The sequence below is a fragment of the Centrocercus urophasianus genome, unplaced genomic scaffold (genome assembly GCF_019232065.1).
Source record: "Centrocercus urophasianus isolate 14NV4802_14NV808 unplaced genomic scaffold, USGS_Curo_1.0 seq_40, whole genome shotgun sequence".
Classification (NCBI taxonomy): domain Eukaryota; kingdom Metazoa; phylum Chordata; class Aves; order Galliformes; family Phasianidae; genus Centrocercus; species Centrocercus urophasianus.
The window spans coordinates 4,380,851-4,408,577 of record NW_024884978.1 but is presented as its reverse complement, the minus strand read 5'-3'; the positions used below and the strand labels follow the sequence as shown (position 1 = coordinate 4,408,577).

Genomic DNA, 27,727 nt, shown 5'->3' with positions numbered 1-27,727 from the left:
TAAAACAACAACAATAGAGCCTACAAAAGCAACCAAACAAAACCCACAACCAGTCAAACAAGTCATGGAAACAATCCCAATACCACAAGTTTAAAAGGCATTTTAAAGATATTGTATGTAGTTCATGGTATTCTTCTCCATTAGCTAGGTAAATTGAAGGTAGTAATTATGCTTTATTTCAGCTGCAGAATTCAACAAAGCTAGTCTGCATTGCAATAGGTAGTTTTAGCATTTCTGTGGTGGTTTAGTGAACTTCTCAGATCACTACGCACTGTTAAGCTAGTATATGTAATTAATTTGAGCTGCTCAGACAGAAGTAAGTTAGGGAGCAGGTGCTACATCTGTGTTAGCAGGATCGTGGACCAAGGTCGTAAGCCCAAAACCCTTCTGCATGTTTGACATCAGTGTGCTACTTCCCACCTGGTGATTCCTCTGCATCTTTCACTGAACAACTGAACGGTGCCCTCTTGATACCTTTTCCTTTTGTGCCACTGATGACATCACAGCTTTTAGCTCTTTAGTCCTTCCCAGCTCTCATCAACAGTCTCCTGAGTTTCCAGTCTGATGCTGTCCATGCTGTTTGCTTTGGCCAAAGATGAAATGCTATGTCATGTTACAGGTCGTTGGTCTCCAGTGTGAATTGGGTCTCTACATTTTTTACTGTGTTTCATCTTCTCAAACTTCTTGTAGTGTGTATTTTTCTATTTGGTATGAATGATTCACAGTTCCTGTATGGTCCTTTCTAGTTTCGTAATCTTTTCTGCTAACTTCTACACGTTGTCATGCATGACAAAGTAAGCATTAGGAGCTGGGTAGCTCCTAGCAGTCTGCACACTCTCCAGAGAAAGAAACAATTCAAAACTTCTCAATGTGCAAGAAGGCCAAACATGCAGCATGTGAACTTGTTAAACACATTTATTTAGTTCTTGACAGTAACCAAACACAGTGAATGACCATTATAAACAAGAAAAAAGGCATTCCCTTTTACTTGGTCAGCTCCTGCTTTATCTGTAAAGAAAAATATCTGCTTCCACCACCAATTTAAATTTGTTTGTCACTATAATGAATTGAACAGGGGAAATGACAATTTGAAACGGAGATGTTTCAACTGCGATCTGTTTCTGAACCCAGCCTTCTGTTAATGATTGACCAGAGTTGAAGTTATACTGGATTTAACTGCATTCACAATTGCCATTATCTGGCTTAAATTGGCTGCAAATAAATGAAATTAAAAAAAAAAAAAAGAGAAAGTCAACAGAAACACAAACAGTGCAGCCACAAATACTTAGAGGCTTGTTATTTCAGAAAGGAAAAAAGTAAACCAAAGCAAGTTTACTAAATTAATTTGTTAAACACATTTATTGAGTTGTTATTAGTAACCAACACAACGTATGACCTGTTGTAAAACAAGAAACAGAAAATGGATCAATTCTGATTTTGGCAAATCCTACTACAGATATGTGACAGAGGGAAATATTTAAATTTCCTTTGTATTCTGCAGTGATCTATTTACAATACTTATCTCTGTCTGTCCCTTTTTTAATTAAATGAACAGAAGGATCATAATCTAGAAATAAGTTTGCTCTACAATCTTCTTGTTCTGTCTTGTCAGTATCCATAAATGATAGTGAAATAATGAGAGCTTTCCAAGGATTACTTGGCACACAGAACACAACTCCACTTTGATGCTGCACCAAGCCACCTTTTTTCTCTTTTTTCTTTAAGTTTGACGGAGGGGGGGGGGGAAAGAGGAAGAATTTCATATATACAAAGGCTGAAAATTCTTTTTTCCTTTTTTTTTTTTTTTTCTGTGATGCTAAATTAGTTCAGGAAAACTGTATCAAAATTGTAATCACATTTACTGTAATACTGTCTTTTTATTTTTTTTAATTACCACCAATCATATGAATGAATTTTAAGTTGAGTTTCCAACATGGCAGCTTTATTCCTACAGCATGCTTGCCCATGCTGTCACGAACCCAAAGAAAGAGTGAGTTTGGGTGCATTCTAGATTATGTCAATCACAGTAGTAGCATTCCACTGAGGTTATGGGTTCTGCCTGCTCTGTCTTACTTGAGGAGCCATTCATTTACTGAAAAAGAAACAAAACAAAAACAATTATGCTTTAATAAACCTCAGAAATGAAATTGGATGAACTTAAAACATCTTTTAACACCTATAGCATCCTGGAAAAGCCAGGCTCAGTTTTCTCCTTTTCTTGGGAAAGTACTGCGTCTGCATGATTATTTTTTTAGCAGTATTGTAACTCAATCATTGACCTTGCTGTTGAATGTGTTCTTATCCACCCTTCAGCATAACCATAATATTTAGTCAAGAAGGAACTTTGACACTGTCTTGTAAGTGGTATAACTGTATGTGACTAGAAGGTGGGCAAGATGCAATCCAGCTCAGAAGTGAGCCCCAAGCTGTGGCAGTGTAAGATGTTACCAGCATAAGACTGAGTTGGTTCATTTGTTTGGTGTTCATTCCATAATAAAAAAACTTTCCCATTTGGATATTAGTTATGGCAGTGCACCTCCAAAGTGAAATTTATTCTTTTGTTTGAGATCAGCTGTCATCAGGACTAGCTCATCCCCTTTTTTCTTTCCAGCAGAATAAAATATCTTTGTAAGACTTTAAAATGAGGCTAGAAAGCTGAAGGCCTGTGCCATCTGCTTATGAAAAATATCAGATGTCCCACAATGACTTTTATCATGGCTTTTCATGGATGTTTCTGGGCAAATTTCCTCTTCCAGTCAAATATGCAATCTTGGACTCATACCACTATTCCCCCAGATCTGCTGTTTCATTTGTGTTTATTTGTAGACTTTCTTATGCGCTTGAATTTCCCAGAGAAAGGAGCTCAGTGTAAGTAAAGCAAGGGTTGTTCTGTAGGTAGAACGTACCTCTATACTGTAGTTTCTGTGCTCTATTGTTTGGACAATCTTTTCCCTGTAAACTAAAGTTGATATTAGTTCGGATACATCGATTGTTGAGGGGCTGGACTGGTCTGAAATTGTCGCTCATGCTCAGAAAAATCTGTGATGGCTGATTCTGGCTTAGCAGTCGTAAGGAATGCATCTGTACAAAATACGAAACAAGGATTTTTAGTTTTGGTCTTTCCTGTAATTAAAGAACATACAACACCATTAAATATACTACTTGGGAAATCAAAGTTAAACAGTTTCAGTGATTTGTAAGCGAAAGGTGGGTTGAAAGAGCCAACTTGAGATCAAACTGTTTCTTCTGCAGTCAGACGGCAATGGTTCTTGTAGTTACTGTGCTACAAGAATATTCATTAATTCAAGTCAACAAAAACCTTTCAAACTTTGAGTAGGAAACTGAAGTAGAGGTTAAACTTCCTAACATCAGTTATTTTTATACAACTTTACTGTAGTTGTTTAGAATCCGTATGCATTTATTCACAGAATCGTGAAGTATCTTACCAGGAGAGACCTTTGGATCATTTGGTTCAAACTCTCACGGTGAGCGGAGCCCATCTCAGAGTGTGTGAATGTGCAACTATTTTGGTAGTTCTAAATAAATAAATAGATTTTGAAAAAATGCTCTTCATTGCTTTTGTAAGCTGTAGCAATTGCAAGAGATCCATGCAGCAAAACATTGAATCTAGTTTTGTATGTAAAACTAGCAACGTATTTCAAATATTCTACTCTTGTACCTAGACTAGATCAAGTATTTGTATATTTATTATTATTATTACCTGCATTCTTGTTATGTAGACGGGTTTGTTCATTATTATCCAGCTTGCTGTTTCGTAGCAGGGTGGAATTGTCATTGACCCATCATATGTAATGAAACTAGAGGTCTCTGGGTAAAGCTCCTCAATGTTAAGCCCCTGTAGTAAGTATGCATCATCTGCAGAATTAAGAGAAGAAAAAAAATAAAGCAATGTTTTTGAGGGGGAAAAAAACAGCGTTTGCAATCCTTACTTCAGAACTTCAACTCTACCTTACTGATACAGGAAGTGCAACGACCATGTCACAGCACTTAGGTTAAGAAGAAGTAATCTTGGTTTGGCTTTTTCTCCTTGGTGACAGTGCGCACCTTCCCTGGGAATTCAGCTCAAGTATTCACTGTGAAACTCAACCTCATTTAAGAAGCGGATAAAAACTTCTTGAGGTTATTGATTCAAGTGCAGCAGTCTTTGGAAAAGATTTACCATATTTTGGAGAGATTAACAATTTTGGCCTTCCTAAGAACTTGCGTTGAACAGAGTGTTAAAACTTAATTGCCCTTCTGCCAGAGGAAGAAGTTGAAGTTGAGGTTAATGCATGATAATAAACCTGCTCGCTGAAGCCTGATGGCCTTTCATGTGCGCAGTGGGGGCGGATGTGCTGCTAGCTCACTGTGAGTGCTAACGCCAGGGTGGGAAAGTGTGCTGGAAAGCAGCTTACTGTGGGCCTTGCTTTGATATCATGAGCCTCTCTGGGAATTAATGAAGTACCCGTGTGTAACAGAATTCAGTCCGTGAACAGCTACCAAAATAAAATGAGGTAGGGACAGATCTCATGTCATCAAAGTTCCTCAGCCTGTTTTATTATCTGTACATTTCCCTTTTGTCATGCTGGACCTCTAATATTTTTGCAGTACTGTCAAAGCCAGAGCCGAGGCAATAGGAGTTCCTTCATAGGAAATACGCAGGGATTGCATTTAACTGTTGATAGATTTGTGCTCAGAGAAAGCTGTGCTGGTTGCAGGGAGCAATGCTGTGAAATCTCTGTGCATGTCTTCACTTGTGTGTGGTGTTCAGTATGGTTCATTTGTAGAGTGAGTAAAATGTGGGCAAGGAAAGCTGCATATTTAGGCAGTTCCCTTTTCAATACACAGAATAATTTGCATTGATTTGAATTGAATACAAGGATGTAAAAATAAAGTAGAAGATTCCTGTTCAGTCCAAAGAAACATGTAGAAAGTACATCTTTTCAGTCAATACCAATTGTTTAGGCGTTCTTGCTTGATTCTCTGATGTTTTCCACGTTTTAAATGTAAACTGTTTTTATTATTAAAAAAAGCTGATAATTTCTTGGCCATTGGGAAAAGAAGTTTTTAAATGAAAGCATAGAAAGAAATATGAATGATTAAGAAAGCGCGTAAGATCTAAAAAACAGGAGTAATTTAACTACAATTTAACATATAGCTGAAGGACAAAACTTAGGTGATCAGAATGTTTGCCCCATATTATCTAATGGGGAAAAAAGAGAACTACTGTACTGGCAACAGAAAGATCGAAGTACCCAGGCAAAGCAAATGTGATTTGTTTTATTTGTATTTTGACATATGCGCTCACCATGCTGCTCCCAGGGTGCAGGTGACTATAGCATCAGCTAAAGGCCAAGACGAGGGTGTCAGATCTGCATCCTGTTGGCCAGTACCTTACAGGTGTTTGGTACTAAAAATGTATTTGTTATTTGAGGAATAAAAATCTTGGCACGTCCTTTGATAGTTGTTACCAATGCAGCTCTCTGCCACCTTCTTGTCTTCCCAGGGTAACTGCTTTTCCAAGTAGCTGGAGCTTCAGAGGAGACTGTGCTTCTCGGTGTTTTAGGTGACTGTTATCTTTGTAAAAATGCTCAGCCTTCACTGCCTCATGGCCTGGGATCTACAAGCTGTTTTTTAGCCCCCAAGTTTTCCACTTGAAAGTGCAAAACCATTGCTATGGTATTATGAAGCCAAAATGCTGTTGAATTTTAACAGCTAGAGATGACTGAATGCACCTGTGTCCTGTTCATTATAAACATTATTTGCAGTGCAGCAGTAATTTTGCTAGAATTACATGAGAAGAGAGTGAATCCATTTTTTCAAGCCAGTGCCTGCTTTCCGTGAATCATCACACTTCTTTCCCATTCCCACGTGAACCTCCTGTTCATTTACGAACCATGGAGGGTGGTATATGTTGGCTGCGAGTGCCAAGAAGTTCATCCAAATCGATAGTTTCAAGCCCTAAGGACCAAATCCGCTTTGTTACATTCACATTGCCTTCAGTGGGACTAAAATGGTTTTAACAGGGTTGAATTTGCCCTGAATTATTTTTTAGGAGATGGAAAACTAACTTAAGTTTAATGCAGAGAAGGGATACTGATGATGTGTATTTTTTGTGTGTGCCACACTCCAGTTGGCTAATTTGTGTTCAGAAAAGCACACAGATTATTAACGATAGGGTTATTTATAATAGATACATAAACTGATTTATTGCTGGCATTAATGCAGGTAATCACGGGGATTTTGGAGTTGCCTTGCATGGCGTTAATAGAGAATGTGTTATTTTGATGTGAGCTGCTAACTTGCCTGTGGATGTGCTGTACTGTGGCTTCTAGCAGTGTGGATGCAATGTGGGGCATGGAATTCCCAGTCATCCAGGCAAGTCCAATGTGTGCTGGTGCTCTGAAAGGCAGGGGATGTGTTGCTTGTAGCCTTACTGAATTCTGCTTCAACTGCTAGGTTGCCTTGTTTACATACTGAGGATCTGCAAAATATACAGTGCTCTTTGTGTAGCCATCTTCCTCATCAGCATCCAGCAATGGAGTTGCTTCAAATTTGATTCGTTGCTTCCGTGTTTGCTTGGAGTGTGTTTAAGGAGAGTTGGTGTATTTTGTGTATTCAAAATCCATCAGTAGTAATTAAAGAGAAACTAGAGGAGAAAATATCACTTCAGGAAACAAGGAAGATGGGTGTGAATGAAATAAGCGTTTGGCCAAGAAAAAGCACTATTAATTCATGCCTGTGTGTGGGCTATATTCCTGTGGAAGTCAGACAGCTCAGTGGGAATGCCTTGAGGAGACCTCAGAGTAGGCATTTGGTTGTCATTTTTCCCATGAACAGCTCTGTTCTTTCCCTCTTCCCACATCTTGATTTAAAATAAATAATCTGTACTGGAACTGAAAAAGAACTGGGTGTGGGGATTGCATTAATACTAGGCTGCACTTAGATGTGTTGTCTCTTTTGATGATATTTATTGCAGGCATGTGATCAAAATGGTTGAAAACAGTGTGATCTCTTGCCAGTAATATACTTCTTTGGTAGACCTGTGCAGCCTTTATTAGACTCTCAGCATCATTCCTCTCCACAGCTCACACTGTTTTTCTTGTTCTGTGTGTGCCTTGGGGTGATTTCTGAACTCGTGAACTCTTGTCTATACAAATTACATTTATTTAGATTTCAAATTCATTTACATGTAGGCCTCTGACAATTTTCTTAACAAATAATGGAAGCACTCTTTCATCCTTAGATTTGTAACAGGTGTGTGAGGTCTGCTTTCACAGTAAAAATGTGTTCTTTTCAAGGAAATAGTACTTAATTGGGAATACATCAACTGAATTTTAAAAAGCCCTATTTGATTTCCAAGTTTGCATCATGGTGACTCAAAAAGGGACAGTACAGGTCTAAATAGAATACAGGGCATAGAATGTCGAGCTCTGCAGTTATTAAATTCAGCACTGGAGTTTCTCTGTTTATCAGCCTTCAGGAGCTGCTCAGATGCAGCTGGGAGCAGCGGTGACTCACGCAGAGAACCCGCTCAGTCCCCAGGGCCTCATGGTGGCCGAGCTGTTCTGCTCGTGGCAGGAGCTGCAGGAGCTCAGTTCTTCAGGCAGCCCACAGAAATGTGGCCCTTTGAAAATTAGGAGCCTTATCTCCAGAGATACGAAATGTAAAACTTTTCAGAATCATCTGTGAAAACTGATATTCTATTCACTTGCTATCTCTATTATAGTGAAAGATTAAATGTGAGAAAATGCAAAATTTTGCAGCTCTTCTGCCTAGCTGAGCATACTTGGGTGTTTCTATGGAGAATGACAAGCCCCAGATTTCAGAATGGAGTTTAGGGAAGCTGAAATGTTCCTGCTTTTCAATGATAAGCAACCACTGGGCATGGCTGTTCTGAAAGAAATCCCCCTAGAATCGTACTTAAAGAAAAAATGCTTTCATGTTCCATTTTAGAGATTCACACAGATTCTGAATAAAGAATCCTTGTTTCAACTAGTTCAAAGAGTATTCTTTGTGCTTTCTTAATACTTAATACTTAAAAAGTACTTAAAATCTACTTAAAAGTAGGTTGGGGTCCACTTCACTTTACTTAACCACTAATATCTGAGGGTAGAAATTCCCCTTTTCATGCATGTTGCCTGTGGACATTTCATGCAGCATGATTTACAACTCCTTCATTTTTTTGCTATTCTTCTTCAGAAAAAAAAAATAATCACAAATGTAGGTATGCTGTTAGCTCTGCTGACTCTGAGCCTGTTCTCGTTTGCTCCATCCCCCTATTGGGCACAGTGGGAGCACGCTGAGTGTTGCCTTCAGGAGTGGGCTTGTAAAACACAGCTTAAAAACCTCCAGTTGCTGAAGGCAGAATAGAAATCCCTGCAATGTAAGAAGTAAAACTAGTTTTCAGCAATGATGCTATAATCTATCATGTAAGACAACCACAAAATTACTTTCAGTAGCACTCTCGCACTCCCAGTTTACACTAAAAAATTTCTGGTCGATACTTGTTACTACAGCAAGCAACCCATTGCACTGAGAATGCTGTGTCCATCGTGTCCACCAAGGATTTCATTTTAGCAGATGCACCTGTTAGGGATAACAGTGGCTAAAAACTAAAACTATTCCGGTTCTATTCAACTATTCATTGATTTTGCAATCTGCTATGCATTCACCTCAATGTGAAATTTCATTTGGAAAATCTAAATGAAGCGTGATTGGAATTGTGTTCTCTCTTCGAGTGCCAAAACAACCAATGAAAGGTCCGGAGTGAAGGTGCACCTGCTAAAAATGCAGTGCCAAAGGAAAATGCTCTGCAATGGAAGTGATGGCTGTACACTCATTTACGCAACAAGGGAAAGGTGCTGCTGGTTCCTTTCAGCCCTGTGGAGCATCACATCCATAACTGTGGTCTCTCCTCTGCTCTGAGTCTCTGCAGTTTGCCAAGCCTTTGCTCTACTGGTCAGCTATTAAAGCTCGTGTGGCCAAGGAACACAAGAAAAGCTGTGATGCTCGTGTAAATGCATGGGACAGAGATGCTGTAATGGGAAAAACTAGGCAGGAGCCTTCCCTTGCTCAGAGTGTGAGATCTGCTAGGTGTGTGTGTTTGTGGGGAGAAAAGAGCTTTCTTAGTGCTCCACTGGCAGGTGTGTGTTTATAGTAAAGGACATGGAACTGCTGCGTTCAGAATGCAGTTGGAATGGCTCTGTTGTTCAAATTCTCTGTTGTATAGGCAAGACTCAATCTTTCTGCTTCTCTCTTGTTCAAGAATTAGTGGGTAAAATTCCGTGTTTGCAACTCATGTAGGTCTCAAATGTATTATTTTTTCTTGATGTGAACACTGTAGGATTGTAGTTCTACCTGCTGGGAGGGGAAAAGGTAGAGTGCAAAGAAATCAGGCTGTGAACTTCAGGGATGTGTACAGAAATCTCTCCAAACACTTCCATTGTAAACCTGAAGTTCAGTGACTTGTTGGAGTTAAATGGATTTTTGAGTTCTCTAGAGATGCAGACGGGAAGCTTTCAGAGCATCATGTGTTGTTGGAGGGTATATAGTTTGATGCACTTCATTTACAAAGATGTAAACTGGGCAAAGTCTGACAGAGCTGAGAACTAAGCTCTGCAGTCCTGACACCCAGTCTCATTCCAGTTACAAACAACTCTATATCTCTTCCTAGATGCTGGTCTATGATATTTTCATAATCTGGTATCATTTAGTGTACTTACTTTATGGCTGCTTGGCATACAAGTGATTATTTGACAAAGGAATAATGTTTTCAGCATAGAGGTTTAATTTATTCCATTGAAATCTGTATATTTTTCATGTCTTTCTCTGAATTACCCTGATTTTAACTGGTGCTTAAGCTCCAGTTTTCCACTTACTTAATATGCTAGCATGGAAGTATTGAACATTATCAGTTGAAGGCTTTCCAAACACGGGTACAACAAATGTACATGCTATGTTGATGATCTCCTTATATACCCATTACATGCAGTAATAGCTAAATAGAAACCGCATTCTTCTGTGCAAAAAGAAAGCGTTAATGAATACTGAATCCACAGCTGCGTGTTAAAAACAGGCAACAATGCAGCATTTTGTTGTAATTTGAATTGGAGTAATTCAGGCTGCAATATATGCTACTTCTGCTGCTAACAATAAGCAGTTTTACCTGTGTGTTCTGTGCAAATATATCACATGTATTTATTAAATATATTTTCATCAATTTACTGTTTGTCCAAACATAAAATAGGTTTTGAAGCTCAAAAGTATTTAATGAACTTGTGACCTTATTAGATGTTTTCAAGTTCCCAAGTTTATCGTGCAGGTTTGCTGGCAATACAAGCTTGTGAACTGTTTCTCAATGCAAGGCGTCTCTCGATGCAGTGAGTCACTAAGCACAGCGTTTGCTACTAGCAGCATACAGCTATCGTGAATGAGAAGAAACTTACTTTTATACGTTATTCTTGTTATAGTGTCTCTGTTAAGCATACGATTTAGAAATGGATTTGATGATTCAGATACCTAAAGAAGAGAAAATTACAGTGTCAAAACTTTCGGACAAGCATTCCCTTTCTGGAGCTGCATCTGTGTTGTGCCCATTCCCTCCATCCCAGGGCCTCGACTTGCTGGGAGAGGTTCATTTCTAATTGACTCATTCATCTCATGTTTCATACAAGAATACCAAATCAAAGAAATCAATAACTTTTGTCATAGCCACTAAACTTTTATGAGTGGTTTTTATGATATCATTAATTTTCTCTCTTTATCCCTTTTCATTTTTTTCCATTATGTTTTCAGGAACTGTACGTTCAGTTCCTAGGATGAGGCTGTCTTGTGATTCCAGATCAGAGCCTCCAGGCACTGCAGTGCCATCATGAGGAGTCCAGTTTCTGCATTTACAGTTCGTGAAGAACAAGTCCACCACCTACACATTAGATGCTGGCAACACTGAATACTTACTTTCATAAATATGGAAACTACCACCAACCCATTAGGACTCTTTGCAGCTTCTGTGACATTTGTGTACAACTCGTGGTTGTAGTGGATCAGTTGAACCTAGAAAGGAAAGATTGCAATTGAACAGTAGCAATTGTACCATGCGTTGTTTGCAAATGCTCTCTATACACCGATTGCTTTATATTAAAAGCCCGTCTATGTTTAGGATATTTTTTTAGCAGTGCAATTTTTCAGAGATCTGTGGTGTGCACCATTTTAATAATTTCACTTACCATCTGGCTTCAGCTGGTATAGCACCAACATGTTTTCTTCTAAATTGCCAGTAAGTGAATTTACCCTCATCAAGTTATGAATTGCACTGCAGGGGGTGACATCATTTCCCCAGTGGAGCAGCACTTGCCACGGGCAGCAAGTAATCTGTGCTTCTCAGCCTCGAGCCAAGCACAGGGGAGTCAGGGGCTGAAATATGTGTAGAAACATATGGGATGCAGGATTGGAAATGTTTAAAGCAGGACTTGCAGAATTCAAAATACTGATACCTATTGGCATTGGTTTTAACAAACTCAGTTGCAAAAGCTCCTACAGCAAAGTGCTTACTGTGTTACTGCTAACCAGGATCTACTCAGTGCCTCAGCTTCTCTTCCACTCATCATTAAAATGTACATTTTAGGTTACAAAGATAGAGTTCATCTCTCTCTCTCTCTGTGTAAATGAATATTTGTTACCCAGAATGATGATATTTATATATTTATTTATATGTAGCTTTACAATTCACAGCTAATGGTTCGCAGACAAAAAATAGCCAGAATTAGTTACTATGTGTTGATTTCAGTTATTTTGTCCTCTCTGGATAGGGAACTGTTGGTTGACCTTTTTACAGTCCGCATGGTTGGCAAGTTTTAAGGCAAGTAAACAAACCAGAACAGAAGTAAAAATGTCAAAGTAGCCAATGAAGACATCCACTGAATTCTGACAGCTGGGAAGCAGAATGAATGCAGTGAGCTTCCTAAAGGTCCTGCAAGGAATCAGAGCGTTTACAGTACAGCACACAGACATGCAGGCTCATCAGTCATTGCTTTGTGCTACTTGTGAACTTTCACAACACTGTGGCTCTGGGGACTGTCCTCACTGAAATGATGAAGCTTAGAACATATCCTTCTTTTTATGTACAGCTAGTAATTCTGGTAACCAGATTAACTTGTGAATTATCAAAGAAATAAGAACTGAGATACGTTTTACACTAGAATTCCTTCTGTAATGAGTCCCAGATTAGAAACAGATTAGATGAACCAAGTTTATCTCGCAGACCAAAACACTAGTGAAGGAACAGCTAAAAGGAAGGGCCAAATTCTCCTTCCACCCTTGGAAGCATGTGTCAGTGTGAAGCTCTTATTTTTACGGATGGCACTTATGGGAACAAGAGTCTTCAAGTATGTTCAAGTGTGTAGAGAATATTTGTCTCAGACCCGCAGGAAGGAGCCCGATGTGCAGAGCGGTGCTGCCTGCTGCGATGCGTTACGCTGCAATGAGCCTGTGGCTGTCCTGGCTCTGGTGGACCTCTTTGGTAGCAGTGAGACACAGTTCTGTCTGTGCAAAACTGGCATGCAGACTGCAGGCAGATGTACGTGTCTGAGGGGCTGCGTTAACACGTTGAACTGCTTAGAAGTTAGAATAGTTATTTCCTGTGCTGATCTCTAAATGATCTCTCCACACTGTATTGCACTCCCTGTACAAGGATAGAACCTGTCTGAAAGTGGTCTTTACTGGTGATTTTCAGGTGGTTTTCATTTCAAGTTTCCTGTTCCTGCAGGTCGGTACTCGTCTGCCCCGCGCCACCTCCCCTCATCACACTCAGACTGGTTGTGAATGGAGTGTTTTTGAGAGATCTTGTTTCCCTGTATTTTGAGAAGACCCTCTCACCTCACTAAGCTTTATTGTTTCTCAATGCACTCAGTGCTGAATGAAGACAGATTTTCTTTTTTCTTCTGAAAGCTGTCACTTGCTTTATGTTAGAGTTATATCTTTCTTCCCTGCAGCCAAATCAATTTTAAAGCTGTTTCCATGGCATCATGGTTAAATTCAATGGTTTTCTCTTTTTTTAGATTTTTTTTTTTCTTTTTAAAAACAAGAGACAAAATTTTCATGTTTCTCACATGGAACAGACTGATTTAGAAATGTACAAATGAATGAAGATATCTAAGATATAGAATACTACAAGCAGGATTAAGGATGTAATTCCCTATAAAAGTTCTTTTCAGAATAACTTCCTTAAAGCTGCCTGAAATACCTGTAATCCTACAGTCTGCATTAAGTATTACAAGTTTTTTTTTCCACAGAGATGAAACCACACAACTAAAACTGCTCATATCTGAAAATCTTACTTTTTCAAATGATGGCATTGTATTAAAAACAAAGTGTAGCAAGAGCAAACTTGCATTGCTAAAGTCCCCTTTGGTTCTGGTTTAAGTTTCAAGGCTCCAATGCAATAAAGAATCTTGTTATAATTTATTTATTTTTTTTTTTTTTCTTTTTTTTTTTTTTTTTTTTTTTTTTTTAAGATTCCCCCCTTAAGATTAATTTGCCTCTGAACAACTTACAGCTCTTTGCTTTCCTCAAGCAATAGAAGTTCTGTTTTTCAGGAGGATGGAGAGAATTAAGATTAATTACTCTCATTTTAGCTGCTGAAAATCCAGAATGTGCCCTTGTTCCATCGCCCAAAAATGTGCAGTGGACCAGGAGCAGACACAGCACTTTTCAGACACCTGATGGCGGTGCTGGGAATGCCAGCAGGAGCTGCTGCAGCGCCTTGGGGTTCACGCAGTGAGCACACAGCCCGCGGGCTGCAGGCGGCGCCCTCAGGGGAAAGCAGGCAGGCAGGCGGGAGCTGTGGCTTGGCGCTGCCTACTGCGGGGAAAGCATCGGACTCTTTCCCGGCACGCAGTACATGGGTTGGTTATGGGATCACCTGTGCTTTGCTGAAGATCAGCCCGGTGCTCGAAGTACTTGTGCTGTTAGTGTGGAAAGTGCTGGTTTTCACCTGCAGTGCGTTTTGGTGGTTTATGATCCTTTGCACAGGTGGAATGTGCATCTTTGGGCAGAGCTGGTAGCAGGATATTTTCCGCATGGTCTTTGCTCGAGGCCCTTTGGCTGAGCAGGAGGAGGCAGTTTGCCGTGTTGGTGATGATTCCAGAGGTTCTTTTTGGCAATCTTGTGGCAATTACTCTGACTTGGAAAAATCCTCCGATCTAGTGTGCATGCTTCACACTTTTATAAATATCAGCTCGCTGCAAAATGTTCTGCTGCAGTGAGGTATGGAGAAGTATGAATCTAAGAGAATTTAAAATATCACAGCACTTCACACACTTTTTATTTTTTTTCCCTGAAGTCCTGTTGAGAGTAATGGAAATGCTCTTTATCCTCACCTGGAAGTGTTATAATTGAGTGCATAAACATCCTGATTTGTAAGTGACAAGAGATCTAAACCAGGAAGTGAACAGCAGTAGGGAATGGCTGATCTGTAACTCTAATATTTGCATTATGCTGGGCTACCTGATAGACTGTTGAGATACTTGATTGAGAATGAGCACAAAACACATTTCCAGCACAGCAGGGAATGAAAGCAAATGGAAGTGCTTGGGGAACGACTTCGATGTTTGTTTTGATTCAGAAACCTTGCTGAGTGTGGCCAAGATTTCGTTAAGGAAAAATATACAGTTCCGTTTTTATAGAGTTAAATAAGAAGTGTGAAAGTAATTCAATTTCTGTTTGTCAGGAATCCAGCAAGTAAAATAATCTGGGGGAGTTAAAACCCAATAATAACATTTGATAACCCTACGTTAGAATGTATTTGCCCTTACAGGTCTTGTAAAACCATTTTGGAAAAGCAATAACAACATATCACCTTAGAGTTATTTGTGACATTAATTTTATCAGTGCAAAATGGTCCGAAGTCTGAGGTCCTCCTGTTGTGAATGAGTCAGACGATCATAGGATGGTTGCGGTCGGAAGGGACCTGAAAGATCATCTGGTCCAACGCCCATGCCAGATTTTTTCTATGTTTATGCTGACGTGTTCACAGCAACAGCTGGAGAACTGGGCTGTTGGTGGGCTCTGAAGAATGCGTACTGTCACAGTTCAAGCAAACAGAAATTAAGGTTCACACTAATTCTATTTGAAAAATGAAACTATCTTTTTCTCATGCATGAAGTACTCTACCAATAAATGAGGGATCTGCCAAAACAGCAATACCCACGTGCTTCCTAACTGACCCTTAGCTCCACCTGTCTTATTTCATACATCTGAGCCCACAGCTGTGTGGGATGTTCTTACATCATTTTTAAATGGTAAAATAGATGTTACTTGACCACGTAGACTTCCAGCAGTTTACTTAGCATTTTGTCAGAACACTGTGGGTTTTAAGACTGAAATCAATTAAAAAGAGTTTAGTGCAATAAAGCAGAATTGCCAGAGCTGTTTATTTTAAGTAACTTCCTCTGATTCCTCATCGTTGTCAAAACCCAAGTTCTTTAGGTTGTTGCTGACAATGTTGATGTTGTTGTTTGCTTTGCTGCTTTTGACAGTTATTTCATGATTTAAAAGATATGCCTATGAAATACCAGTTTGATAGAAGGGCTTGTCATCCACATTTATAGCAATTCCAGCAGCTGTATCCTAGATGCATAAAAAAGATTATAATTCTCTTTTATTTCAAAGAATAAGTCTAAGAACACAAGAAAGGAGCTTGCTTATCTTCTGCTTATGAGCAGACAACTGCACTGAAGCGTGTGCAGAGAAATGCAGTCGTGCATTGTGCAGTAAAGCAGAAATGCAGTTTAGAGTTAGCTGTACCTGGCTGTGAAATCTAATTTGCTAGAGACAACTACATGCTAGGAATTAGTGCTAAAACAGCAAATGCTGTCTAATACTTCATTAGACCAATTAGTAACAAGAACTACCATGTAGCACTTCTGTTCAGCAAATGGTGTGCAGTTCTTTACCCAGGTTTCCCCCACAAGTCCTTAGCACTGTGAGGTATCTTCAGCGTGTAACTCTTACACTGAAACAGTAACATCTGCTCCTTTAGGCCTAAAGTAATGATCTGTAGTTGCAGGCATACAGTTGAGAGGTGAGTAAGAGTTTGAGATCCCTGGGCACCTGCTCTCAGCTGCTCCAGCAGGGTGTTGTCGTGCTCTGAAGGAGTCTGTGTGTGAGGCAGCTCTGAACAGGGCAGCCGTGTGGCTGCTGACCTGCTTGCCTTGCACTGATAAGGCTGCTAACGGAGGAAAATATACTCGTTTTAATTCGTTTGAAAACAAGAAAATTGGGTATTTTAGACAATATTTTAAACTTGAGGATTTTTTTTTAAGCACAAGACAATAGTAAAAAATACAAATGTACCAGTTCAGGCTGACTGAAAAAGAGTGTAAGAGATGATGGATTGTTGCTACCCAAATGTTCCCAGAACCATTCCAAGTGTCACAATCATTTGCACCCTCTTACAGATAGTAGGAAATGCAGTGATGGAAAACCCAAGCTGAGCCCCAGCGCTACAGAGGTGTGTCTGTGTGACACTGGGAGAGCATCTGACAGGGCAGTCGGTGCTGCAGCTTTCTGCTGCTGGTTCTCTGAACGTGGGCTATTTCTGGCTGACCTGCCAGTCAACCACTCTTGTCAGTCATTGTTAGCAGATGAGCGCGAGCTTGGTAAACATAAATAAATGGCATTGTTCTGCAATTCACTTTGTGTGAGGATCAAAATGAAGTCCTAAACTCAAATGTTTAATGTTGATTATGTCTTGGCTGATGTAGAATTTCACTGCAAGCTATAATTTGGTACTGACCCAATCCATCATCTACAAAAGCTGCGTCGTAGGAGACAATAGAGGTAATGTGGAGGAAAAAGGCTCATAGATGAGCCTGTCATCATTCCTGGATTTGTGCAGGATTTCTGACTAAACACTACATTTAAATCGTTTTCTCATTTAAAATACAACAGATGCTCAAGCACCATGATGATGAATTCAGTATAAATGCACAATTTGAGAGATTCAGTTACATAATAGTGCCCTGAATTTCTGGATAACTCTGTATTTCTTTCACAGCCGCTCCAGAAGGCAGCAGAAATTGTTTCCTACAAGTCAAAGACATGGTGAATTGGAGATCAATGTTTTTTTATCATTTGACTTGTTACTCCACAGTAGCACGTCAAAAGGATGCATTCGTATTTCAAGCCTAACAGCATGTGATGCCACTATAGCTCTCAGTGCACCTTGCCAAAGTACCATGCACAGCTACATTTTAGTTGAAAGAGTGGGCATGATGGGCAGGAGAAGAAAAATATCACAGATTGATGGGCAAAACAAAGGTACCCAGCATAAATTAGAAGGGCATGAAATTACACACAGCAGCAGTTGCCTATCACAAGAACACATTCTTCTGGGCACCTTGTAAAGGGCTCTGAGAGTTACCACGTGACAAGAGCAGTTCAGTACAGCCACACAACTACAGATTAGTTTACAAACAGAGAAAGAGGGTCATCGCAGAAGCCTTTCCTTTAGCCTAGATTGTGCTGCAGTTGGTGGAAGTTCAAGGATCTAACAGTGGTTTTCTTTGTTAAAGGTATTTTCTGCACTTTCCTGTTTTATATAATCACTTACAGCTGTTTCCTTGCATCCACAACTAAAAGTCTCAGCTTTGCACAGACAGCAAAAGAACTTCTCCTCTCCTATTCGTCTCAAACTTTCTGGTTACAGTTTTCAGCACAGGAGTAACCTTTTCCCTAACTCATTGCTAATTGTCACCCAGTCTAGCTAAATACCAGTGGCCTCTGCTACATAGTTTGTCTTGCCTGTAAAACACAAATGCTTAAAGTCAAGAAGTCACCTGAAAACTCATCTAAATGCTAGGAGGTAAAGCTGTGAATATGCCTCAAATTTGCGCTTATCCACAAGGTTTGGAGTTTAATAAGTGAAGGTCAGTAAAAAAACCCCACCAATTGCAGATCCTATAGACACGTTTGTTACTGTGTCTGTTTGTGGGCTGTTGGAATAGTGGGATGCAGAGCTAAGCCAACAAAAGGGTGAAGAATGGAAATCAGTTATGCAGACAACTTCATCGTAACAACATGAATAGCGCTTTGGCTAGGAATTAGGCTAAAGGCAAATGCACCTGGACGGCGAAACTGTGATGCAATATTGCTAATCTTGAAAGCAGGGCTGCCCACGTTGGAGGTCTGTGGAATGGGAGTTTGTGAGCACAGACTACTGTGGGTCTCCTGTGTGTGCTTTCAGATGTAATCTGTCTCATGGTGAGTCTGGAAACTAATCACCAGTAATTCGTCTCTTCACTGGAAGTGATGGTGAGCACAGCAAAACCAGCTCAGATTTGCAACATAAGCCTTTTATATGTCTTTCTTTAAAGCATGGATGAGTGTGAAGTGTCATTAGTACTCAAAACGCGCCTCCTGGTGGGCATGATGGTGGGAAAAGGAGCAGCGATAAAGTCACACTTGTAATTTGTATCAGTAGAATTTCCACATCAGAGGACAGAAGTCAAAGTTTTTTTCCCATTAGAAAACACAGTCTGTATTCATTTACAGGGTAATTTATGTAGCTGAAATGCTGAAAGTACCAGCATGGGAATACCTGAAAGGCCAGACGTATTTTCCCTTAATGAAAGGAAACTGGGGAATTTGCCACACTCCAAAATGCAGAACTCCTGAAGGAATCTTCAGTCTGTTGAACTTTCTACTATTAGAAAAGTTGAATTTGGATGATGATCCAATTAAATGCTCTGAAATTCGTTTTGTCCATGTAGTAAACTAGTTAGTGCTGGCAGATAGCCTGGTCTCAGTCATGTGAAAGCAGCTCCTTGTTCTTGCTGGCAAAGGGCCCGGCTTTCAGAACGTCTGTGACTTCTGTGCAGATCCCACGCACTGTTTGTTTTCTGCTGCTTCCAGTTCCCTCTAGAAGAGCCATAAACCCCTGAAGCACAAACGGAATGGGTTCAACAGCGTCACTTCCACAGGGAAATAATATCTGAATTCAGTTAGGGATTGTGAAAGGTGCAGCTGCTAGGGAATTTGTCTGCCTCAGTGCAGCACTCTTTCCTTCAGTAACCACTTCTCATAAGCGAGCAGGAAAGACAAAGAGGTGCAGAGGGGGCCACCTCCAACAGCAGCCCCTCCACCGACCAGGGCACTGCTGGAAGGAGGAGTGCCTTCACGAGTGAATCCCAGGTCCTGCTTCTCCATGCAGCAGCAGGGCTGTGCAGTGCTGCACTTGGCTTTGGGTTTGCATCAGCCTTGTGCAAACAGGCAGGCATTAATACTTGCAAACGCTGGGGCACAGTGGCTGGAATGCTCTTGCTCTTTGTTAGAAGCATGGGAAAATATCTTTTAATACCAGCAATATCTCTTGTGGATTTTGTCTTATTTTTACCCCGCAATATTATTTTTTTTACTGATTTTACCAGCCGTGGTTTTTTCAGTTCTGATGCTGCACCTGCCGCCTCTTCCTTTATTTCATTTCTTCGCTGTGTTCATTATTCTGTGCCACATCTCTCATATAGCAAAAGAGAACCTTTCTGTTAGTGCACAGATGAAATGGAGCTGAAAATTAGAGCAGATAAAAATCCATCTCTTTGAACTGTAATGTTGGGAACTCCTCAACCATTGTAGGCACCTAATTGAAGATAATGTTGATTCTATACATTACATTATTACTTGGTCAAGCTTACATCGTTAAGCATGTATTTGATTTCATTGTACCGCGGTAAACAATTTTGTTGTTGTGATTATATGCTGGTTTGTAATGACTGTAGGGGAAGCTGCATTGTGAGTTAAGTGCAGACAGTGCTGTCTGTAGATTTTGAGTTATGGAGCAGCAGTGTGCTTACCCCATTACCTTGCTAAAACCATCAAATTATCTTGCAGCGATGCAAAACAGTGAACCTAAATGTGAGGAATCGTAGTATGAATTAATATTTTAACAATACCAATTTGCTGACTGCTGTGAAGAAGGATCTGATATAAAAGTATGGCAGTGGGGACTACATATCCCTAGAATGACACCTAACAAATGATCGATTTCTGATTTTTATAAATGTAACATAAATGCATGTGTTTGGATTTTAACTTTAAGTATATGTTATATATATATTTATGTATATAAATATATATTAAATTTTACTGCATCATAAATTGCGTGCTTCTAATGCTATAGCAAGTTTCAAGAGATAGAAAAAAAGGTGCAGGAAAAAGCAAGTTCTGACATGAAAAAGTCCTTGAATTCTGAGCCCAGCTTACAGCCAGAATTCTGTCTCCAGTGGTCCCTGATCTCAGTTAAAGACGTTTCTGAATCCCATTAAAAATAGCTGTTTTCTCAATAAACAGCCTGAAGAGTTTTTCCTGGGACAAAGGTTTTAATAATTAAAATTAGTCAATACTGAGGCACAGGAGATTATTTGATCTTGTTCAAAAATTGACACTTTCCAGAAGGAAAAACAAAATAATGCTATTTCTCTAATAGATCGTTCTGTGCAGAACTGGAAGTCAAGCAGTAGAAATTCACCTCAGAAGAAAGGAGGAAAACTCACTGGGGAAATAGGTTTGCTTGAAATAATTGTGAGCTTGAGCATCAAGGTTGAGATTTTTAGGACGTTTCCAGAAAAAAAGCCAAACCTGTAAGACTCTCAGGAGATGTAAAAATGCATTTGTTGCTACTTCAGGGCATCACAGCTCTCTGCCACATTACGTGAAGTTGTTGCTGGCTCTCGTGCTCCAGTCCAAATTTCAATTTGTCTGTTTTTCATCCTGTAATTTCTACAGAAACTGTTTTATCAAGTCAGTCTGTATTTCTGCACAGAACTGAAAATGTCTCCATTCATTAGAGTTAAATTTTGCCTCGGTAGCCTCTGCCACCTTTGGTTACTGCCAGCAGAAGAAAAACTACAATCAGAAGGATGCTAGTTTGAGCATGGCCTGTAGTGCCAGGATCCCTTATAAGCCACGCTCCCTATAAATGCAGCATGTGCTACTCAAGCCCACAACACGCTCCTCGCCCATACTCAGACCCAGACATGCTGCCTTTTTGTAAACACAAGCATATCCCCTGCCCTTCTCTGTCCTATTTCTACCTGTCACTTAAAATATGTCATTCTTCTAATGTTAGCTCTGCTATCCAGCTGTGTTATTCCTCACTGTGCATTTCCCAGAGAAGCAAAACAGTCCATAAATATATGTTAGTTTTCTTTCGCAGTGGTGTTAAAAGGTTAGTGAGTACATGCCTTAAAACAGACTGCTATTTTTTCAGGGGCCGATCACAGTGGGAAAGGGCAGCACTGCTGCTCTGCTGTCAGCATCACTGAGGATGTCACAGGTTGCTCATGCAAGTGTTTCTGAAAGCACAGGTGTATGAGTTCAAGATGCTCCGGCAGGTCACTGTATTGCACATCTTTATGCTGCCAAACTGTCCCTGCATTCCGTTTTTTTACTCTGATGTACATAATTGTATATAATGCCACATTAACCATGGTTTTTAAATATTATTCTCTAGCTTTGTATGGTGTGAGCAGAACAACATTAAGGTGCAATCTAAGTGTATAGGGTGGTGCTGCAATTCAGCAGAAATGATGCTGCAGCTGTAATAAAAAGCTGAATTTTCTTGACCTGTTTGATCTCTCTTTGTGGCAAGATAAAAAGAGAACAGATTTGATGAGAAAGTGGAGAGCAAGGTAAAATAAGACTACAGGCAAACCAACTACTGGGTGTACAACCAACCTCTCTGTTCCCATTTCTGAGCCTCAGAGCACATGATAGTCTGTGCTATTTCATCAAAGTCAATTCTCCATTTTCTGAAGATTTGCAATGTCCATTTGCTGTTTGCATTAAATAAGAAGTAAACAAAACCAACACAAAACAGCAGCACAGGACCTGCCTTTATCACAGAATTCACATTTTCAATGTGAATTTAAATTACAAGGAAAGACTATCTTTCTTTTGCTGTTGTTACCACAGATCAGTTTGTTTTGTAGAAACTGTGATGGTTTCTCTTTCCGTAGAGATGACTGCTGTAAACAGTGCATGCAAATGAAATACCTGCACATTTGGGAAAAGTTGATTTGTTTCATTAGCAGCAATGGGACAAAACAGCTCTTCAGTTACCAATCTGCTGATCAGAATCAATCAACATCTTAGAGTTTGAACTCTGTCAAAAAAATCAGGTGGTTCAATAAATGGAGACTTTGCTTTCAAATAGTAACTGTGCATTTGGAAATATTGCAAAAGATATTCACCATATCAGCATTGCTTCATCTTTGAAGATGCATCTTGGTAAATTATTCTCACTGCTTCAGTGCCTTTTAATACTGTAATGCTTATAATCCTACTGCAATTCAAAAGAGTGCTATGACTTAGCTTGGCATGCTCACTACAGGACAGACTTCAGTGTTTGGCAGCGTTTCTGTTTCAGGTAGGCAGAATATTGTGTGTATCTGATGGGAAATTCATGCTATTATCCATTAATACATTTGCATGCTATCATTTGCACAGTGTGCAGTGCACTGGGGTGATTGATTTTTGCTACAGAAATAGGAATGACAAGATCTGCCCATTCAAGATACCCATGAGCAAATTTTGAGAAATCAGGTAGGCAACATCTCTGGGACTTTGAACACACCACAGAATGTTGTGCTTTGGTCCTCACTGTGCCACAGCCCGTTGTCATGACTGCAGTTGACTCAGCCTCTGTCTCTGCCCAGCCATTTGTAAAATCTGCGAAATAATTATGCTGCAAGGTAATTGATAGTTAATGGGGAGCATGTTAATGACTGTAAAGCATTTGACAAAAAGCATTATAAGGGCTATCATTACTGCCTGTTGTGAGCAGCTATCAGCATTTCAGAATACCTACAGGGAACATGAAGTGACCACTTCCGGACATGATGTGTCTGAGTTAGATTTCTGGTGCAGCCTCATCTCTAAACAAAGCAGTGAACTAAAAGGAAATGGTCTCTTCCAGCTCTTCATTTTTATTTTCGTCTTCACAAACATTAAAGGACAGACTTAAAGCTGATGTAAGAAGACACAACTCAGAAATTTTGTTGGTTTTCTGGCCTTTTCCCTCTTACAAATGTTTTCTTTTAAACCATGTAGGTCTTTAGATTTAATCATGGCCGTTCACTCTGAGATACGAGCTGCCATTTTTAGAGCACAGAACACAGAACACTATGTAGCAACACACAGGTAAAATCGAGCTGCTTCGCGCTGCCCCGAGGTGGTTTGATGACCACATGCAAAATGGTGCTGAGTTTACTGATCACGTGAAAGATGCATGGGGTCAAAAAACTGATCAGTTCTTCTGTGCTAGCAAAGAAGTCTGTTTCATTTTAGACAAAGGAATTGGTCTGAATAGTGTAGCACGTTTTCCTCTTCTGGCTTATTCAGAGCAAATAAATGTGAAGTTCACATATGCGCTGACATGCTCATAGTCCCTTTTTTTTCACTGGGTCTGTTAATGTATATGAAGAGCTGTGGGAACAGACCCCAGAGTTGTCGTCTAGAAGCTCAGAATTCTAACACAAGATTCCCAACTTTCTTTGCCATATTTGTTTCTAATGATCAATATACCTGAAATGTAAGTCTGTATTTTCAAATAGGCCATTGGAAAAAGTTTTTAATTTTTTTTTTTACTCTGCTATTTTTCCTTTCATCATTTGTCTGGGTTTCTAAAAGACAATCCTATGAGAATGAAACAGACATCCATTAGAATCTGGGAGAATAAATGTGATTATTTTTTTTTTAAATTACCCCAGGGAATAACTCTGCCAGTTAGGATGGAGAACAGTTCCTCTATTGCACCTTTTGTAACTGAGAAACAGCACTCTAAGGCTCTAAGCTACAAATCAAGCAGTGAAAATCCTCTTGACTGAACGCACCCTTGGGCTTCACGCAGAATAGGGCCTTGCAGTAATCAGAAGCTGGGATTTTTTTTTGCTGAAAAAGGGTTTTGCTGGAAAATGCTTACATGTCAAAACCAAAGTACCTTGTGCAGGGAACTTGATTTCAAAGAACTTCTGCTGAAAAACAAACAGAGGCTGTTGGATATCTGCTTGATTTCCTGCCAGCACATCTGTTGATTTAGTCAAGACTCCGGACACCCAATGTTTCCTCACCCTAGCTTACCTTACAGCAATTTGTTGGTTTTCCTTTGGTGTTCCTCTCCTCAGCAAGACAATAAATGTGCATAAAGGATTGTTTGTAGATAGAGGCAGATTGTCAAAGGGGCAATCTGGGTACCTACAGCTTGGGAGCTTTCAGATTCCTGTAGAGAACTCTGCCTTAAACCAGAACTGTTAGGGTTGGGCTGTGATTTGCAGAGCAGGAAGCACATAGAAATATTCTTGTCTACTGCCTCTCTTCCAGCTCTACCATGCCTGAAGCAGAAAGCCAGCATGGTCAGGGATGAATTGTACTGTTCAAAACCACAGCAGTGCCTTTCTTCCCAGCTTGCCCATTAGCCCACCTCACTGGAAATAGCTTGCTGTGACCACCGCTCTGAAGTTAAAGATGGAACAATATGTGCCAAAATCTGACTTAACTGGAACACTTTTGGTGCAGTAATTTGTATTTCAGGTAAAATTCAGGTCCCTGCAGGTCAATGCTACTGTTGCTGTTTAGAAGCAATTCACAAGCCTCAAAGCAACAAAGAGATTTCACAACATGCAGAATTACAATTACAGCTCTGCCTGCCTCTTTGGTTATTTGCTTATGTGTTTGAAGAATTGGTGTGTCCTGATAGGGAAAGTGTGTTATAGAGGGTTCTAAGTCTCACCTGTGATGGGTACTTCTGCAAATACTCAATGTATTTTAATTATGCTTTTATTGGTAGCATATTTTTATGATATTTTATTGACCTTTCCCTGTTTTTTATGTGAAGAGAGAAAGAGATGAACGCTAACCTCAAACCACTTGACAGCTTGTACTTGGAGTACACTTGGTTCTAAGAAGCCTTTTATCCTTTTCTGAATCATGATTCCCTATTTCAGACAAGGCAGCAATTCATCTTTTATGTATATTACCATAAGCTTTTTTTGTTCTCTCAGAAAAGAAGAAAAGGATTGGGGTTTGTTTCTTGCTTCTTCTGGAGAATCTTAGAACCAGATTTGAAATCCATGCTCCTCTGCTGCTTTAGTCTAGTGAAAAAGTTCTGCATTGATGTTTTGATGGAAAACTTTCTACACAACTTTGTCAGAGCATTTCAGGCTTGTGAAATAGGTAGGAAAAAAGCATCAGGTGAAAACTGGGTGGCCAAACTCCCATAGCCATGGATACTGTAATATTAAGTCCTGAATGAATGTGGAAAATGAGGGCCTGTAAAGACTATACCCACATGCTTTGCTCTGCTTTGCTTTGGGTGTAGGCTTCAGTGTAACTGCTGGGTTGGTGACAGCATACAAGGTGACAGAGAAGCCCTCGAGTGCTTTGTGATTACTTTGTTGGAGGACTCAAGGAACCAGGAGAGAAATCAATAAAGAGAAAAGGACAAAACAATCACATAACAAAACACACCCCACGTATGGCATTCACACTGAATTTGCCTTCAGAATGTAAATTCACAGATCTGTTTTTGATCCATAGGAATTATGCAATGCATCTGAAGGAATATTACAGCAGTTGCTGATCAGTCCTGTACTGAAGGTCAAGTAGAACGACTGCGTTATTGACTGATTCTGCTGTTAGCAGAATTTCCTGGGAGTGACACGTTCATATGCTGATAAGAAATGGTAAATAAGAGCTGATATGATAGATGGACAGCAGTGGATCTTCCTAGCTAAGATCCAGAACTCTCTTTGGTAAAACTTCCAGAGTAGTAACTTTGTATATGGTGCTTTTCTAACCTGTCTGTGGCAGCGTCACTTAGCGAATGTTTTTGTGGCAGAGTGGAGAAAAGGACAAACCTACTGAAAAGCAACTTTCTCATTCTGTTCACTTCTGATGAGTTTGCATCCAGCGAGTCTTGGCAGATGTGTGATTTCCAGTAGTTTATCCAGAGATAAGGTGCAGGCAGGTAAAGGTGAGATATTAAAAGATAAGCAGAAAGAAAATGGACCTTAAAGAAATGTTTTAACCTTGTGAATTCTCTTTCTCTGAAGAGTTAATGCTGATGTGCCTGCTATCGTGTGCTGTTTTAAAGATAGGTACGCCCGAGAAGCTGACCTAATTGTAATAATTTCAGAACATGCTTGTAAAACAGTAACTGTGAGTTCACTTCTCTTCATTGTTTGTAAAACATGCAAATCCATTATCTGTCACAATTTTGTGTTAGGAAAGAATGTTTAAAAGTATTCCCTTCTCAGTCCTTATTGAAATTGTTGACAAACTAGCTGGTTAAAATGAAATACCTTAAAGTTAAAGTGTTTTGACTTTCTTGGAGGCACTGTATGCTTGTGTGCTTTTAATTAAGGAGAGGTCTACAGTGGTGGTGGAAGGTCAAAGCGGTATGCTAAATGAAAACTGCAGCTCTCCAACCTCACAGTGCTCCCTGAATCCCTGAACATGTAATAAAAAGTCCACTAGCATTGACGTGATTTAGTTGTCTTTTTACTACAGTACTGAAACAGCTCTTAATGATTCTTAAGAAACTATTAAACATAAGGTAAGGGACAAAGACTTAACAAAGGAGGAGCTGAAGCTATGGAAGTAAACTGAAGGTTAGAGAGTAAATGGTAAGGCTTCACAACTGTGTTAGACAACAAGAATTGTTATCAGGGAGGAGCAAAACGTCAGGCTGCTCCCTGGAGAAAGACTCTTGGGCTAATTCAGCCCCTGGAGGATGTGCTCCCTGCCCCACTCATGTCCTCAGTGCCAGTGATCACAGAGTCCAGATGAAATGTGGGAAAGATGGGGTATGAGCCAGGAATTCCTGCCTGCCACAAGAAGGGCTGCCCAGCAAGCCTGGAGCGTGCAGGAATGGGGTCACCGTGCTGTTTGAAGTTCTTCCATTTGCTCAGCGTAACCCCAACATTACTGCAGCCAGATTCCAAAGTGAATCCTGGCTCTGGAGTCTACAGAAGCCATTCTTAATCTCTCTGGCCCTAAGAAGGGCCAGAACTGGGTATGATTCAAGGCAGCATAACCAAGCTATGGCCGCGAGTGCCCAGCACCTAACATGCAAGTGCCTGAGAAATTCCGTTGGGTTTGGTGATGGAACTTGGAGGTTTTTGTGTCGTCCGTTGTTTAACTTTGGATTCCTCAGTTAATGGTCTGTTTGCCAGTATTTATCCTCCAGCGGGGAAAGCATCACTTAAATGAGACTGAGCTAAAAGGTTTTGCTTTTTTTTTTTCCTATCTGAGATCAATAATCATTTTATAATTACATTATACAAATAGCAAGTGGTACAATCTAGACAAAACTCCATGGCTTTCATGATAGTTTTGTCTAGGAATATGATAGCAGTAATCACTCCCTATTTTTTGTTCCTTTTGTAAATTGTGAAGATGATAAAACTTCATATAATCTTGCTTTTTATTTTCTTCTGTGGTTGTCCAGGAACGTGGCTGCAGGAACTTTTGAGTACGGAATTAGTTTGATTCCTCCTTTCTCTGGAATGTTGCAATAAATGCATTTGTGGAAAAAGTTAAAATTTATGAGAAGTGTAATGGAAAACTCATTCCCAAGTAACATAAAACCCATTGCAGAACAAATGTAGTTTTTTGGCTGCAGGGGTAAATTGCTCTTTAATTAAAGAAGAATCATCCAATATCAAGTAGAGCC

The 27,727-nt window shown here is 39.9% G+C and overlaps 1 protein-coding gene across 1 annotated transcript in view; it reads right to left on the bottom strand.

The window, feature by feature from the left end:
* Positions 1-1,930: 1,930 nt before the first annotated feature.
* CA10 (carbonic anhydrase 10) overlaps positions 1,931-27,727 on the bottom strand; it is a 152,945-nt gene continuing 127,148 nt past the window's right edge. Inside the window, exons 6-10 of the mRNA XM_042833040.1 lie at positions 10,960-11,055; positions 10,449-10,521; positions 3,722-3,876; positions 2,907-3,081; positions 1,931-2,092 (exon numbers count right to left, since the gene is read on the bottom strand). Coding sequence (XP_042688974.1) covers positions 2,070-2,092; positions 2,907-3,081; positions 3,722-3,876; positions 10,449-10,521; positions 10,960-11,055 — 522 coding nt within the window. The 3' untranslated portion in view covers positions 1,931-2,069. The remainder of the gene's footprint in view (positions 2,093-2,906; positions 3,082-3,721; positions 3,877-10,448; positions 10,522-10,959; positions 11,056-27,727) is intronic.